Consider the following 15,569-nt stretch of genomic DNA (forward strand, 5'->3'; position numbering starts at 1 on the left):
TCTTATAATCAATATATAATATACCGTATTTTTCGGAGTATAAGACACACTTTTTTCCCCTCTAAAAGAGGGTGAGAAAATTTGGGTGCGTTTATACACCGAATGTAGCCCCACTGGCCCCCACCCTTTGGCCTGCCTCCCAGCAATTTACCTCCTTGCAGCTTCAGCTTCAGTACAGCCTGTTTAGCACAAGCAGCTGATTCGTCGCTTGGATCGGCCTCCCGACCCTCAGCTGTTTCAGGCTGCAGGGATTGCCATTGCCTATTGCCACGTGGGCCTCCGCTGTTTGCTGCAAATTGCTGAGAGGCAGATTTTTTTTCTTGTGCTAATCAGGCTATGATGAAAATGAAAATGAAACTAAAGCAGGCTGTTTGCTGCAAGGAGGCAAATTGCTGGGAGGCAGAGGCAGATTTTTTTTCTTGTTTTCCTCCCCAAAAAAGGTAGGTGCGTCTTATAGTCCAGAGCATCTTATACTCCGAAAAATACAGTATATAGGTTTTTGCTCAAAACCAAGTTTTCCAAAGTGACTTACAACAAAAACAGATTAATACATAATGCATAATAAAATAAAAGCAACAGAGTACTGATAGTTTCTTTGCAGCAAGTTGCAAGAATAAAAAGGTCTTTGCCTGGCATTGTAAACACAATAAAATTAATGCCAGGCATATTTCAATCAGAAAGCACATAAGAAAGCTATGTGTAAAAATGCCTTCCCTGACAGACAGTTCACAATGAGAAGACACTGGTAATCCTCGACTTGTGACCAAAATTGAACCCAGAATTTTAGATGTAAGTTGTGATTGTAAACTAAGTCACTGTCCGAACAGACTTGATCTTATGACTGTTTTTATTAAAATTGTTAAAGGAGAAGCGGGATGTTGCCTAGAAAAAAACAGACAAGGTGGGCAGGAGCCACAATTACTAAGTGTCATAGAAAGAAACTGAGAAAGAGTCTGCCCTAATGGATCAGGCAGTTAAAAGTGGCTGGTGGGTAGTTTGTAATTTCAGATTTGCAAGAGTCTGTTAATGTAGCCTTACAATAAAATAGAATTAGCTCATCTAATTCTGTTTCCTATCTGGTTTACCAGGAAGGACTGACAACATGTCATTTTTGGAGATATTTTGGCCGATTGTATTATTGCATCAATGATTCAAATACATGGTAACTGGGAAATAGAAGGCAAAGGTACAACTGATACAAATTTCAGGCCAAATTTAAGACTACGCAAGCTGCACCCAATGACTGAGTTTACACATCATGCTAAATCATGAAGGTTTATTTGATTCTGCTTTCTGCACAATGTGACTCTACACACTATGATCTATAAACCATGGTTTACAGTTCAATATGTAGGAATCTAGCCAATTATGGTTTGTATAATAAACTATGGTTGCTAAAACAATGTTTAACATTAATTAAATCAAGACCACAAAAAGAATGTTGAGAGACTATCTACTACCATTCATTCAGCTGAGATAATTTTGAAATTCAAGCTCACCTACAGGAACTTTTTTCCAGGTTGTTATTAGCCGAGGTTCATGACCTATGACAGTGCCAATTTCTGAAGCCCAGGTGTCCCCAGCACAGCAGGCCAAAGCACCCAGCAATGATAGACACATCCAGGATGCTGTATATTGTTTAGAGAAATCTACTGGAATTTCACCTGGTCCATTTTCAATCATATATAGCAGAGCCAATTCTGCAGGTACACCACCATTGCAAAATACTTGCACCCAATTTCTTTGTCCACCTATATACAAACAGAGAAGCTATAAACTGTTAAGAGGAAACAAACGTTTAGTAGCCTGGAGAGTACGCATTAGAAAAATTGAATAATATTATGCTTATTTCAAATCATTAAAGTTTTCAATTTTAACTCAAAGCAAAAATTAATACAAAATTATTATTTTGTTTACATGCATAATTCAGGTGATTCATTAGAAAGATGATGTCAAGAAATATTTATTTGGGATTTAGCCTACAGATGCAATCCAGTAGATATTGGTGTTTAAATATAATTTTCTACCTATTCTACTTGTAACTTTTCAAAGACCATAAAAATTGGCCTCTAACAGTGCTGGCTTATAAAAAAGCTTCCATAATTTTTTCTCAAATGCTTTCTTATTCCAAATATATCAATTCCTTTCTCTCAATAGAATCCTGTTTCCCAAGGAAATATTTCCAGGATCTTGTGGACTGATAAGAAAAGGGCAAAAGTGAAGTGGGGAAGGCCAGCTTCTTCCTACCCGGATCCAATCTAAGCATTACACTATTCCTTCCCTAAAATCAGGGTAAATCATCATTATTAAATTTCTTAAAACTAAAAGCTTACCTTCTTTGTATTCTGAATCTATTTGTTTTTTTACTTCTCTTTTCCACTTAGTAAGTTTGGAAGAAGTAATGAAAAACATAAGCATGGAGGTAAAAAAGCTGTAATTTGCAACAGTGAGGATAAATCCAACAATTAAACCTGACGGAAAAGGGAAAGTTGGAGAAAGAATTACAATTTACTTTTTGCAATCATTTTCCTCCAGAAATTTAATTATTTGACTTTTAAGAAGTATTTGGCATCAGCCTACATTGAAATAATAGTCCAATAATTTTATTGTTTTGTACAGAATGTGCAAGTTAAAGCAATCTTGCAGAAAGAAAACACTACGTAGTTAGTAACAATATCAAAAAGAATCACAAAACAGTTGCAGTATGGAATACTCCTATTCAGTTTTATAGCCAGCCATATCTTGTTTTATGATATTCCACTGCATTCTTCTATGGTACTGAACATACTCTTTGAAAGTATTGGGCAATAAGATCTACAAATTCAGTATTTATGCAGTATTTTTACATAATATAGGAGTAAACTAAGCTAGCTCCCCCATGTTTCTGCATTCCATGTGTAATGGTCTAAGTGCCATCATGCTAATTAATATGCCCATTAATTATTCTTCCTTATCTTGATTGGAGGAAAGCAGCACTACACCTTTAGTTCTGTTCATATCTATCTTCAGACCTGTTGCTTCTACCTTTATACGTTAGAACATTCTGGTAATATGGCTGGAAGAATATCATCCATTCATAATCCAGGTATCTGAAGATACATTCATATTAATCTTTCTTACATACTGTACTACATTTGATGTTTCTGATAAAATCTGGTATGTCTCTTAAATTCCTTTTTTCCTCAGTATTCCAATTTTTTTTATAAATGCTAGATTAATACAAACTGTCATAAATGCCCTAAATAAATTTATATTCCCCACTCTTCCCACGTAACTTAAAATTGTAGGTCATCTTGAAGAGGCAGCATGGAATAATCAAGATTGGTTTCTGTTAAACGAGTTAGATTAAACTTGCTAAGAATCATAATTAGATTATGAATTCCATAAAGAAAAGGTTGCACAATAATGATCAGGCATAGAGATAGCAAATTTTTCAGGGGTAAAAAGCCATAAAATTATTACGTTCTGCTATTCAATATAGACCAAGAATCCTCCTCACCCTAATTATGTGAGGTTGGATGCTCGATACTTTTGAAACTTCTTTCCTCCTTTAAATCCCAGCTTTTTAGCATAGTATTTCTAGTATAGGCAATTTTCTCGACCGTACTAATAAAGAATTAGTAAGACTACATTAATAAATTATTTGTCAGGGTTCCAAGGAATACCCCCAACGAAATAAAACTCTGAGGCCTGAGGTTCCTCAAAGTTCCAATTTATTAGAGATGTCATCTTGGCACATCTGGGAAAACTCGAATCTGAAAGCTTCCAGGTTTTTTCCACCCAGCTAACAGTTCACAGCCCTGCCCCACACCCACAAGTTCATCACATAGTCCAATCAACTCTTCACATTCAACTGGATACAATCTCCAGGCAGTCTCCAGCAGATGCAGGCAAAAGTGTCCTTGAATACCGAATGTTGTTATGACTAACTTTCTACTGCTCCAACAAAAAAACCCTCCCAATTTCCCAGGCTAAAATATGTGGCAGTTAGGAAGCAAAAAGGAAAACTCTTTCAAAATTGACATTATTTTGAATATGCTAAAACAGGGGTCCTCAACCTTTGGGACCTCAGGGACCACTAAATTCATAATTTTAAATCTTGTGGACCACTAATATGATCTGCCTAATGACCGGCTGGGTGGGCGTGGCTAGGTGGTCATGTGACTGGGTGAGTGTGGCCAAGTCAATGTCATTCACATTGAGGGGCACTTCGCCAGCCTCTACTTGCCCCTCCCCTCCCAGCCACTCCTTGCCTCCCTGCCTGAGCTCCTTAGGCCCCCTACAGGAAGCAATTGTTGGAGCTAAGCAGCCACCATGAGAAAGAGTTGGCAAAACAGTTGGCTTAGTTCAAATTGTATCTGGCCAAGAAGAAGGCTCAGCAGAAGCACCTCACTGATGACTACGAGCATAGGCTTTCCAAGCAGAGAGAAGACCCGCGGGAGTGCAAGGCCAGGTGCCAGCGCTTGGAGGCTCAGCAGGCTGAGATGGTCAGCCAGTTCCAGGCCATGATGCAGTCCCACTAGAACAAGGCCCTCTGGTTCTTTGCCACCAGCAGCGCTTCCCTCCAGCCTTCGCCCAAAGCCCTGCACCAGGAGGCCAAAGCAGACCCCAAGTCAGAATTTCTGCCCCCCTCAGACCTACACAAAAAAACCCCGAAGGGGGAGACTGTCTGCAGCAACACAAGCATTCATTGCACGTATCTGTCCCAGGGACTGTAGTTTGAGGACCCCTGATTTAGTGCAATATAAAAAATGCAAATAATTTTTCTGCAAACCACCAAAATTTTCTCACGGACCACCACTGGTCCACGGACCACCAGTTGGTGACCGCTGTGCTAAAACATACAAAGAAAAATGCTTACATAGCTGCTGTAGTAATCTACTGTCAATAACTTTTATTTACCTGTTCTGATATCAGAAGAAATATCAAATTTCTTCTAAAAGCACCCCAGTGTCTTATTTGTGGTTGATTAGACATAGGATCCTAAGGTTCATCAGACTGTTTTCAATATTTAAGGGTATAGGACAACTTGACTGAATATGTATTAGTACACACACACACACACACATACATATACCTACATGTACACACACATATACACAGACCAAATTTCATCTGATATCAGATGAAATTTGATCTGTGTATATGTGTGTGTACATGTAGGTACAGATATACACATGCACATAAATGTAACATATTTGTCATGAGTTACTTATTTGAATAACATTTATGTTTACATTAATCACGTAATTTGAACATAAACATCTACTCAAGTAATGAATAACTCATAACAAATCCAATTCTATGGAGCCCAGAATAATTATCTAGATTAGATACCCTTATATGAGGTATAAAAGAGGTTTGCATAGTCAAGCCACCTCCTGAATTCTACTTTATTTTCCATCCAGAATGCAGAAGAAAATTTGCCAAATGATACATCAAAAAATAAATAATATACATATATTTATCCCTGCAAAGTGATGGGAACAAATTAGTACCACAATAAGAATAGAATATTATTTTTACTGAAAGCTTGCACATGCAGGTAACTTTTTTTTTAAAAAAGCATAATGACAATAAACAAAAACAAACACATCTTAATGCTAAGTTAAAAGGTGAAGGAAAATACTTCTTAAAAATCTATACAGACAGCTAAAATTAAGAGATAAAGCCATACCTCCTATTGCTCCACCATGATCAAGACTCTTTTTCCTAAATCCTCGTGAAGCAATTATTAGTGGGATCAAAATTGAAAAAAGCCAGCGCCATGGAGAAATTGGCCGCAAGCTACCTAAAAAGTATGTTGAAAACAGTACACAATGTCAAGACCAATATTCTATTGTCCAAACCACAATGTTTTTAAAAAACTGTTGAAAAGTAAAAGCAGTTTTTATTCCTTTTTAAGTAACATAGACTTGAAATTGTATCACTTTATATACAAGTACAGTAAAATATTCTGCTGGGATAGTGGAGCAGTTAGGTTCTTTGAAAAAAAATCTCTAATGGCAATGAGCCAATTGAAGGGCAATTGCCCTGTAGGGCAGGGGTTCCAACCCCCGATCCGTGGACTGGCACCAGTCCGCAGCATGCTAGCAACCGGCCATACAAACAAGTGAAGCCCCATCCACGGGATGTAGGCAGCACACAAAACCACGCCCTTTCCGGTCCGTGGAAAAATCCTTTCTCCAGAGAACCAGTCCCTGGTGCCCAAAAGGTTGGAGGCTGCTGCTGCTGCAGCGCATAAAGTGGAATTTTGCTCTTTGTGAAATCTAGAAACATTTTGAATTCACACATATTTTTCATCCACATCACTTAACAGCCAAAATGTTCTTATTTATTTACTTATCTATTGACTATATTTATACTAACATAGTCATACAGATTCCTGGCAGTTTATAATCAAACAAAATACATAAAATTATAACAGCCCTCTAAAAAAGCAACTCTAAATTTTCAGCAATCAAACGTGCTATGATAAAACTCTGTCATGACTGCAAGTGGAAAACTAGACGGGACAATGCCATCCAGATTTCTGGAAACCAGTGTTAAGCATAGGGGCAACGCATGAAAAAACCTCACCATGTTCTAGCCCCTTTGCTGATTTCATTTGAATTCTCAAGATGGTCTTCTGGACCTAAATGAACTGATCAAGTTGGTTCTGCCTGAAACAGGAGGTCCTGCCAGTAGCTAGAGACTGAGACATAAAGACTCTGCACATTAAAAGCAGAATTTCGAATTGTGAGCTATGTGATGCAATGGTTAAAATGCAGTATTGTAGGCTGACTTTGCCCACTGCCAGGAGTTTGATCCTGACTCAATCAGGAAGACTGGTAGACTCAATCTTCCATCCTTCCAAGGTCGGGAAAATGAGGACCTAGATTGTTGGGCGTATGTTTTACTCTTTTTTTCATAGCCTCCTTAATATATTTTCCCCTCTATTTTAGGATATAATATGCTTAATGAATTTGAAATTACAGAGTGCTTTGTAAGCCTTATGAAAGAGATCAGAAAGTAAATGCATACTAAAACACAAACATGTGCATCCTGGATTCCAAACTTACCAGATGTAACACTATCCCTTTTCTTTGAAGGAGGTTAGGAAACATATCTTGTCTAATCGCTTTCATTTTACTTATGAGACAAACCAGTTTAGACTATTGGCTAATATATGTTACCATTGTATAGAAGTGTTTCTCACTTTTGCAACTTTAAGCTGGCTAGGGAATTTAGGGAATTAGTGTCCCCACATCTTAAAGTTGCTAAAGATGGAAACACTGGTTTTGAGGTCTCACACCATCTGAAATTACATTGCCAAAATCTGTTGGCAAAAGTTATTTTAATTGATAGATATCACTGCGACATACAGATGACAATATTTTAATTAAAAAACAAGTATTTTTATTTTCTCAAAATACCAGCTATGCACAGAAACACACACACACACGTAGCTTTTATTACTTTTATAAATAATTCAAGGTGATGAACATACCTAATTGTGAAGCAAATAGGAGGAAGGAGTATCAGTTATAATAAATTATTGACATAATGTATACATTATTTCTAGTTACTACCAATTAAACCACTAGCTATACATATATTTCAAATATTAAAGTTCTTAAAATATATAGTTTTTAATGAGTGGTTGAATATATTTGATAAACTTCAGCAGTAACCTAAAATATTTCAGTTATAGAAATATATTGCAAGTGTGCTTACATATCAACATTAGCTATTAAAGTAATTAAAATGTGAATGCAATAAACAAACATTTCATAAATATCTAATCACTTTATAAATTTACCATAATATGTGCTTGCGGTCATGGACACAATCCAGAAAGATAAAGAAATACATATAAGTATACTCAAAATGATAATGTTTGTTATCATTTTGAAGTAATCTTTATTGAAATCATTCCAGGAATAAAACAGCATGGAAAATCCAGAACTGATCACCTGTATATAAAAGAAAGCAGAAAATGTTTAGATTGTTTAGATAAATAAAATATATTTTTAGATTAATAAAATATATCAAAAATCATATTAAGTCAGAAAGCATGAACTAAATTTCCATGATGATAAACACATTTCCATGGGGGGAATTTTATTACCTTTGTGGAGATACAGAAAATATCTGTGTGCAAATCTGCCCAGTTAAAATATAATACAATGCCTTAAGTCTTTAATAGGGCAACCATTCAGATTTTATGTTTTTTTTTTTATTATTGTGCGTACAAGTAACTTGGCGTGGGTGCTTACCTGTAATATAAATGCTGGCAATTCATCTCAGGAAGTACATTTTGAATGCAGCAGAGCAGAAAAGGGATGCATAGGTGAGTAAAGTAGAATCCTTCCTCACCTTGCACTATTACTATTGCAAATATTTGTCAGAATCAAACTCACTGCCACTAATATAGGGTTATCATTCAGCAAAAAGAGGACATGTGTCAGCCATAATCTTAAAGTGTAACACAGAGAGGGTTTTTTTTAGTATCTGGTTTTTTTAAAAAATTAAACTGTTTTCACAACAGTGGTCAAACTTTCCTATACTGTGGCCCTGTAAATTCTCTTCTTTCTTTTCTTTGTCTATCAATAGCCTAGATTTTCTTTATTTATTTCCTGACTCCAGCAATCGGCTTCAATTCAGCCCCATCAAATCCATAATCACTGTAGTCTGTGAGATCACATGATCTGTCATACCTTTCTATGGTGATATTCACAAAGCACAGTGTTGCAAATTCTGTATTATAGCTACATATGTTCCTGAAAATAAAGATTTGTTGAAAAAATATTACAATTGAAGAACTAGTCTGGAAAAAGTGATTTTGTATACATAAAGGCCTAAGTACATTTTTCTGCTGTAAATATTTTCACAGGTGTCAAGAAAGGTAAACATTGTCTCTTCCTTTGTTCCCACTTGTCCTTTACAGTTGTCTGTTTGCCTTTGCCTATTCAAGATACCTGATAATTCTAGACTACTAAAGCTACACTGGACACGAGATCTGGACTGACAGGCTATAAACTGTTGTCACTGTATTGTTTTTTTAAAAAAAGGACTTGTGCAAACAAGCCTTGGTGGCGCAGATTAAAGTGGTGTTAAGTGACACCAGCTGCCTGCAATTACTGCAAGTTCGAATCTCACCAGGCTCAAGGTTGACTCAGCCTTCCATCCTTTCGAGGTTGGTAAAATGAGGACCCAGATTGTGGGGGCAATAAGCTGAATTTGTATAAAAAAGAACACCACTTGGGGGGGCCGAAAGCCCTACTAAGCAGGTATATACAAAGTATGAAGGCTATTGCTTAACGCATTGTAAGCCGCCCTGAGTCTCTGGAGAAGGGCGGCATATAAATTGAACCAATAAATAAATAAATAAATACTAGTCAAAAGTTACCATCTTCTATACAACTATCCTTTCTGCCGTTAACTTACAAGTTTTAATAATCCACTACCAATTCAATGCAAAACTCAAAGTATTTATGGCATCTCCAGATCCCTGCACAAGTGGATAGCCACGTTCCTGTCCAACAGGCAACAAATAGTCAAAATAGGGAGGGCCCAATCAAATCTGGCACCTGTTAACAGCAGTGTCCCCCAAGGCAGCGTTTTAGGACTCACACTCTTTCTGCTTTACATCAATGACCTATGTGATCATATTAAAAGCAGCTGTGTCCTCTTCGCTGATGACGTAAAATTATTTAACACCACTGACAATGCTGCTGCCCAACAAAGCGACATTGACTATGTGTCAGAATGGTCGCACATTTGGCAACTCCAAATCTCAACTAATAAATGTTCTGTCCTGCACATTGGCAAAAAAAGATCAGAACACCGAATACAAGTTGGGCAGAAACGATCTCGTAGATGACCCTCACTTTATCAAGGACCTAGGAATACTCATCTCAAATTATCTAAGCCTCAGAGCTCACTGTAACAGCATTGCCAAAAAAGCATTAAGAATTGTTAACCTAATCTTGCAAAGCTTCTTCTCCGGTAACATTGTACTGCTAATTAGGGCATACAAAACCTTTGCCAGACCAATTCTTGAATACAGCTCATCTGCCTGGAATCCACACTGTATATTGGACATTAACACGATTGAACAGGTCCAGAGGTATTTCACAAGAAGAGTACTCCACTTCTCTAACTCACAATAGAATCCCTTATGCCACCAGACTCGAAATTTTGGGCTTGGACAATCTGGAACTGCGCCGCCTGCGGTCTGATCTAAACATAGTACACAAAATTGTCTGCTACATCTTACCTGTCAATGACTTCTTCAGCTTCAACCACAATAATACAAGCAACTGATACAAACTCAAGGTAAACCGCTCCAAACTCGACTGCAGAAAATATGACTTCAGCAACAGAGTGGTCAACGCCTGGAATGCTCTACCTGACTCTGTTGTTACAGCCTCAAACCCTCACAGCTTCAACCTTAAACTGTCTATCGTGGACCTCACCCCATTCCTAAGAGGTCCGTAAAGGGGGTGTGCATAAGTGCACCAGCGAGCCTACCGTCCCTGTTCTACTGTCCCCATTTATCTGTACTTAACTTCCTTTGTTTATGTTTATACCTATACCTGCTATCTTGTACAAGTTTGACAAATAAATAAATAATCCTAATCGAAATAGATATCCAGAATGTATACAATTCATTGGCTACTTTCAATATATTTTATTGAATATATATATATAAAAATATATTTTAATATTGGAAATATACATATGTCATATCCCTTGGAAAAACTTCCAGCATGTATGGACAGGAGAGGACAGAGTACTCTTTGGCAGCACACAAATCAAAAGAGCCTAGGAGGAAAGCCCTCAACAATGTAAACTACGAGGAAAGAGTTAAATTGCCACCATCTTCTTCCAGGCATTCTACGAAGCGAAGTGTTAAAATTACCGCGATGAATTCGCTGCTGTACGTATACACGCGTGTGTGTTTAGAGATACCTCCGCCCACATTACCCTCCATTTCTGGCTTCTTATTTAATGCCAATCATTTATACAGCCTAAAACGCTCTGTTGGGCTCGCTGTCCATGATGCTTAGTGCACAGGAAAGAGCAAACGGAAGTCCTACGAGCAACGCAGCCCCGTCTCTGACGGTCCTGGGGAAGCATGAGCGGCTCGCCTAAAAGGCGCCGAGAGCCTGCAGAGTTTGCATCTCAGCTCCCTGACACACCTCAGGGCTACTGGGGCCTCGCCTGGCTTCAGCCGACCTTCTTGGGGAGGCAGATACTCTTCCATCCTCTTCCCAGCGAGCCGCGGATCAAACCGGCAAGACGGCAAGGGAGTCCCATCAGCGCCGAACCCCGCTGCAACCTTAAGGCCATAGATTCATAGCGTAGAGACTCATTCGAAGGTTGACTCTTCCGAATTTATCTCGAGCGGCTTCGGTTTCCCCTTTCCGGGGAATAATGAGGAACAAAGTCAATTCTTTGGACGGCAGCTTGCCTTCCTCTCTTGCTGAGGCAAAACGCACAACGCAGCAGCAGAGGACGAGAGTGGGAATATTATTTATAGAATATATAGAATATATCTGATAATGTTTTTAATCAAGACCGGTTATCATTTAATAACTTCTGAGTAACACGGAGAGGGCTGCATTGTAAAAAAGTAAAATAAAATAAAAGGTAGCATCTCCACCAAAAACATGCAAACGAATCACTAGGTTCAAACAAGGTTACTTAGTAACATCGGATTTTGCAAGGCAGAGAATCCTTGATTGATGCTTTTATTAGGACGACTCAGCTATCTCATTTGGGCGGTTTCCCCATGAATCACCACAATTATAATTGTTTCTTAATCTATAATGTTATCGGCAGTTCAAGAATGTATCACAGCCATCGTTTCCAATTTGTGATAATGGATAATGAATAAACACAGTATCAAATCAAGCGTGAACTCAGCGTAGGCCGTTATCATTCTATATTATTCCTATCTCTAGTTTCTACTTCTTATGCGCATGCGTCTTTGAATGGGTTAAAGTTGAGCTTCAGAACTTTTATTTTTCATCAGGGAAAATTAAGATCGCTGCGGACGCTTTTTAGGCCACTTTCTTCCTCATTAAAACCACCCTTTGCTTTTTCTGCGCTCCATTGCTTCCGTCTAAATGGCTGGCTTTTCCTACAACTGTTATACACAACTGAAGCTCAGTCGCCCAATTTTCAGTACTTAAAAAGTTTTCCCCCTTCATGAATAGAATAGAATAGAATAGAATAGAATAGAATAGAATAGAATAGAATAGAATCAGTTGGAAGGGACCTTGGAGGTCTTCTAGTCTAACCCCCTGCTTAGGCAGGAAATCCTACACCACTTCAGACAAATGGTTATCCAATCTTTTCTTAAAAACTTCCAGTGTTGGAGCATTTACAACTTCTGGAGGCAAGTTGTTCCACTGATTAATTGTTCTGTCAGGAAATTTCTCCTTAGTTCTAAGTTGCTTTTCTCCTTGATTAGTTTCCACCCATTGCTGCTTCTCCTACCCTCAGGTGCTTTGGAGACTGGCTTCGCTCCCTCTTTTTTGTGGCAACCCCTGAGATATCGGAACACTGCTATCATGTCACCTCATGCCCTTTTCATTAAACTAGACATACCCAATTCCAGCAACCGCTCTTCATATGTTTTAGCTCTTCTCTGCTCTCTTAGTCTCAACATCTTTTTTACATCATGGTGACCAAAATTGGATGCAGTATTCCAAGTGTGGCCTTACCAAGACATTATAAAGTGGTATTAACACTTCACGTGATCTTGATTCTATCTCTATGCAGTCTAGAACTGTGTTGGCTTTTTTGGCAGCTGCAGCATACTGCTGGGTCATATTTAAGTGATTGTCCACTAGGACTCCAAGATTCCTCTCACAGTTACTACGATTGAGCAAGGTACCACATATACTGTATCCGTGCATTTTGTTTTTCTTACTTAAATGTAGAACCTTACTTTTTTCACCATTGAATTTCATTTTGTTAGATAGCGCCCAATGTTCAAGTCTGTGAAGATCCTTCTGTATCTCAAGCTTATCTTCTGGAGTGTTGGCTATTCCTGCTAGCTTGTGTCCTCTGCAGATTTGATGAGCTCCTCATCTATCCTCTTGTCCAAGTCATTGATGAAGATGTTGAAGAGCACTGGGCCTAAAACAGAGCCCTGGGGTACTCCACTGCATACTACTCTCTATGTAGATGCAGTTCCATTGAGGACTACACGTTGAGTGCGGTTGCTCAGCGAGTTACAAATCCATCTGGTGGTGATGCTGCCTAGCCCACATTTTTCTACTTTATCTAGTAGTAGGTTATGGTCTACTTTATCAAATGCCTTACCGAAGTCCAAGTAAATTATATCAGTATTCCTCTGGTCCACTAATTTTGTCACTTTGTCAAAGAATGCAATAAGATTAGTCTGGCATGATCTGTTTTTGACAAACTCATGTTGGCTTTTAGTTATTAATTTGTTTGCTTCTAGGTGTTTGCTGATTTGTTGCTTGATTATCTTTTCCAGAATCTTCCCTGGTATTGAGGTCAGGCTGATAGGTCTGTAGTGTCCTGGATCTTTTTTTTTTTTTTTGAAGATAGGAACTACATTAGCTTTTTTTCAAATCCTCTAGCAGTTCCCCTGTGCTCCAGGATCTTTGAAAGATATAGTTCAATGGTTCTGAGATCTCGTCTGCCAATTCCTTCAGAACCTTGGGGTGTAGTCCATCTGGTCCTGGTGATATGAACTCGTCTAGGGTAGACAGGTGCTCACTTATCATTTTCTTCCCTATTTTAACTTATTTTCCTAATCTGTTTTTTAGAAGCTGTAATCTTAAATATTTGAACTGGTCAGACCTATGAACATTATATGCCTTTCTTGTTTAAAGCACAATAACAAAACCATGGGTGACAATCCCATCTGGGAATGACTTAGAATAAATGATTATCTGAATGTGTGTATGCACATTTTACTTTAGTTTTAACAATAATTGAGCCATCATTGTAATGCACAATTTATTCCCATTCTGTTAAAATTGGGTAAACACAAATTATTCCCAATTGTCTATCAAAATAGGCACACTTGATTAATTTATGTAATGATAATAAAATAAAAAATAAAATAAATAAATAAATAAATAAAATAAAAGAACTTTCTGAGCAAGCCTTGTGATATTTCTAAATTTAGTCTTGATGCTAATCTTAGGCATTTTTGAACCTGCTTTGATGGGACTATGAGAGCTATATTCTTCCCAAGGGGTAAGACCACCACAATCACCACTTCAAGACAGGTGGTTGTCTCCCAAGGATGCCTTTAATTACCACACATACTCAGCCATCCATTATCTTTCTGGCTGCTTTCACCAACCAAGTGAGACAACAGCCCAATTTTAATGGTGTGTGAGAATGACCTTGGGAAAAAGAAGGAAGAGACACATAATAGGCATGGTTGAGAGGAACCCTGGTGGCACAGTGTTTAAAGTGCATTATTGCAGGCAAACACTGCCCACAGCCTGGAGTTCAATTGTGACGGGGCTCAAGGTTGACTCAGCCTTCCATGCTTTCAAGCTTGATAAAATGAGGACCCAGATTGTTGGGCATAATATGCAAAAAATGCTCTGCATTGTAAACCACCCAGAGAGAGGGGCGGTATATAAGCCTAATTGCTATTGATATTGCTATGGTCAGATATGAGGCAACTGAGCTCACAGAAGGACTGGAAGCATGGCAACTGCCTCAGAAAGAACTCTAATTTCTGGGACTGTAAAAGTGCGGTGGGACAGATATACATTCAGATTTGTGAGATTCTGTTAATAACCTTACAATAAAGATTGAGCTAGTAGTTCAGTGTGTATTTGTCTGGACTATGTCACAAGGTGGTTATCAATCCACATGGAAGAGACAATGTAGAAATTGGATCATTTCCTGAAGATCAAAGTGGTCTGAGGTTATCTGGTAAAATATCACCTTTGTAAAATAGAATATAGAGATGATCTTCTTAGGGAAAGATTTTGAGAGGCACTAAAGACTGATACCAATGTTTTGCTGTATTCTATCTTATACCAAATATAATAAAGGCAGGGCTATTTTGTGTTTCTTTCTTATGTTTTCCAGTTTATCAGAGGTAAGTTGCCATTTTACCTCTCTTAATAGGTCACCATTCCTTTCCCAAAGATATCTCCAGCATTCAGCTCTAAGTGAATATAAACAAATTTATTTTTCAAAATGTTTGCACATTCATTATAGTGACAGCCAAACATTTTTTTGGCCTATCAGTCTTTAAAACAGTGGTCCACAAACTCATTAATTTCTTCATGATTCTTTAGAGTGTTCATCAACACCAAAAATCTGTTATATGAAAATAATTTAATATTACTTAACTAATAATTCTATGATTAATAATAACAAAATAATGGATAGTCCAATTGATCCTTGGGGATAAATACTGATCATGTTGGGGAACCCTGCCTTATGATTTGGGTAATTTTAAACAGTACTATTGGGAAGCAATGTTGACTCTGTATTTATATGTTCTGTTTATTTTAGGCAATTTACTTTTTGTATTAAGTTGAATTTGGAAAACCTTGAAAGTTTACCTT

The 15,569-nt window shown here is 37.8% G+C and overlaps 1 protein-coding gene and 1 long non-coding RNA gene across 14 annotated transcripts in view; one reads left to right on the forward strand and one right to left on the reverse strand.

The window, feature by feature from the left end:
• The window catches only part of LOC148112829 (uncharacterized), a 61,052-nt gene extending 58,725 nt beyond the window's left edge, over window positions 1-2,327 (forward strand). For all 3 annotated transcript variants that reach the window (XR_015728959.1, XR_015728957.1, XR_015728961.1), the window contains one exon: window positions 2,158-2,327. This is a non-coding gene — a long non-coding RNA (uncharacterized LOC148112829). The remainder of the gene's footprint in view (window positions 1-2,157) is intronic.
• Window positions 1-15,569, reverse strand: part of TMEM19 (transmembrane protein 19) — a 38,239-nt gene that overhangs the window by 4,535 nt on the left and 18,135 nt on the right. For 5 of the 11 annotated variants that reach the window (XM_034402999.3, XM_087874093.1, XM_034403000.3 and 2 more), the window contains 4 exons: window positions 7,802-7,955; window positions 5,678-5,791; window positions 2,334-2,471; window positions 1,500-1,751 (listed from right to left, as the gene is read on the reverse strand). In XM_034402999.3, coding sequence (XP_034258890.1) covers window positions 1,500-1,751; window positions 2,334-2,471; window positions 5,678-5,791; window positions 7,802-7,934 — 637 coding nt within the window. In that variant the 5' untranslated portion in view covers window positions 7,935-7,955. The other 6 variants (XM_087874094.1, XM_034402998.2, XM_034402995.2 and 3 more) reach the window with 6 other exon arrangements.

The sequence above is a fragment of the Pantherophis guttatus genome, chromosome 7 (genome assembly GCF_059756535.1).
Source record: "Pantherophis guttatus breed Tessera chromosome 7, ASM5975653v1, whole genome shotgun sequence".
Classification (NCBI taxonomy): domain Eukaryota; kingdom Metazoa; phylum Chordata; class Lepidosauria; order Squamata; family Colubridae; genus Pantherophis; species Pantherophis guttatus.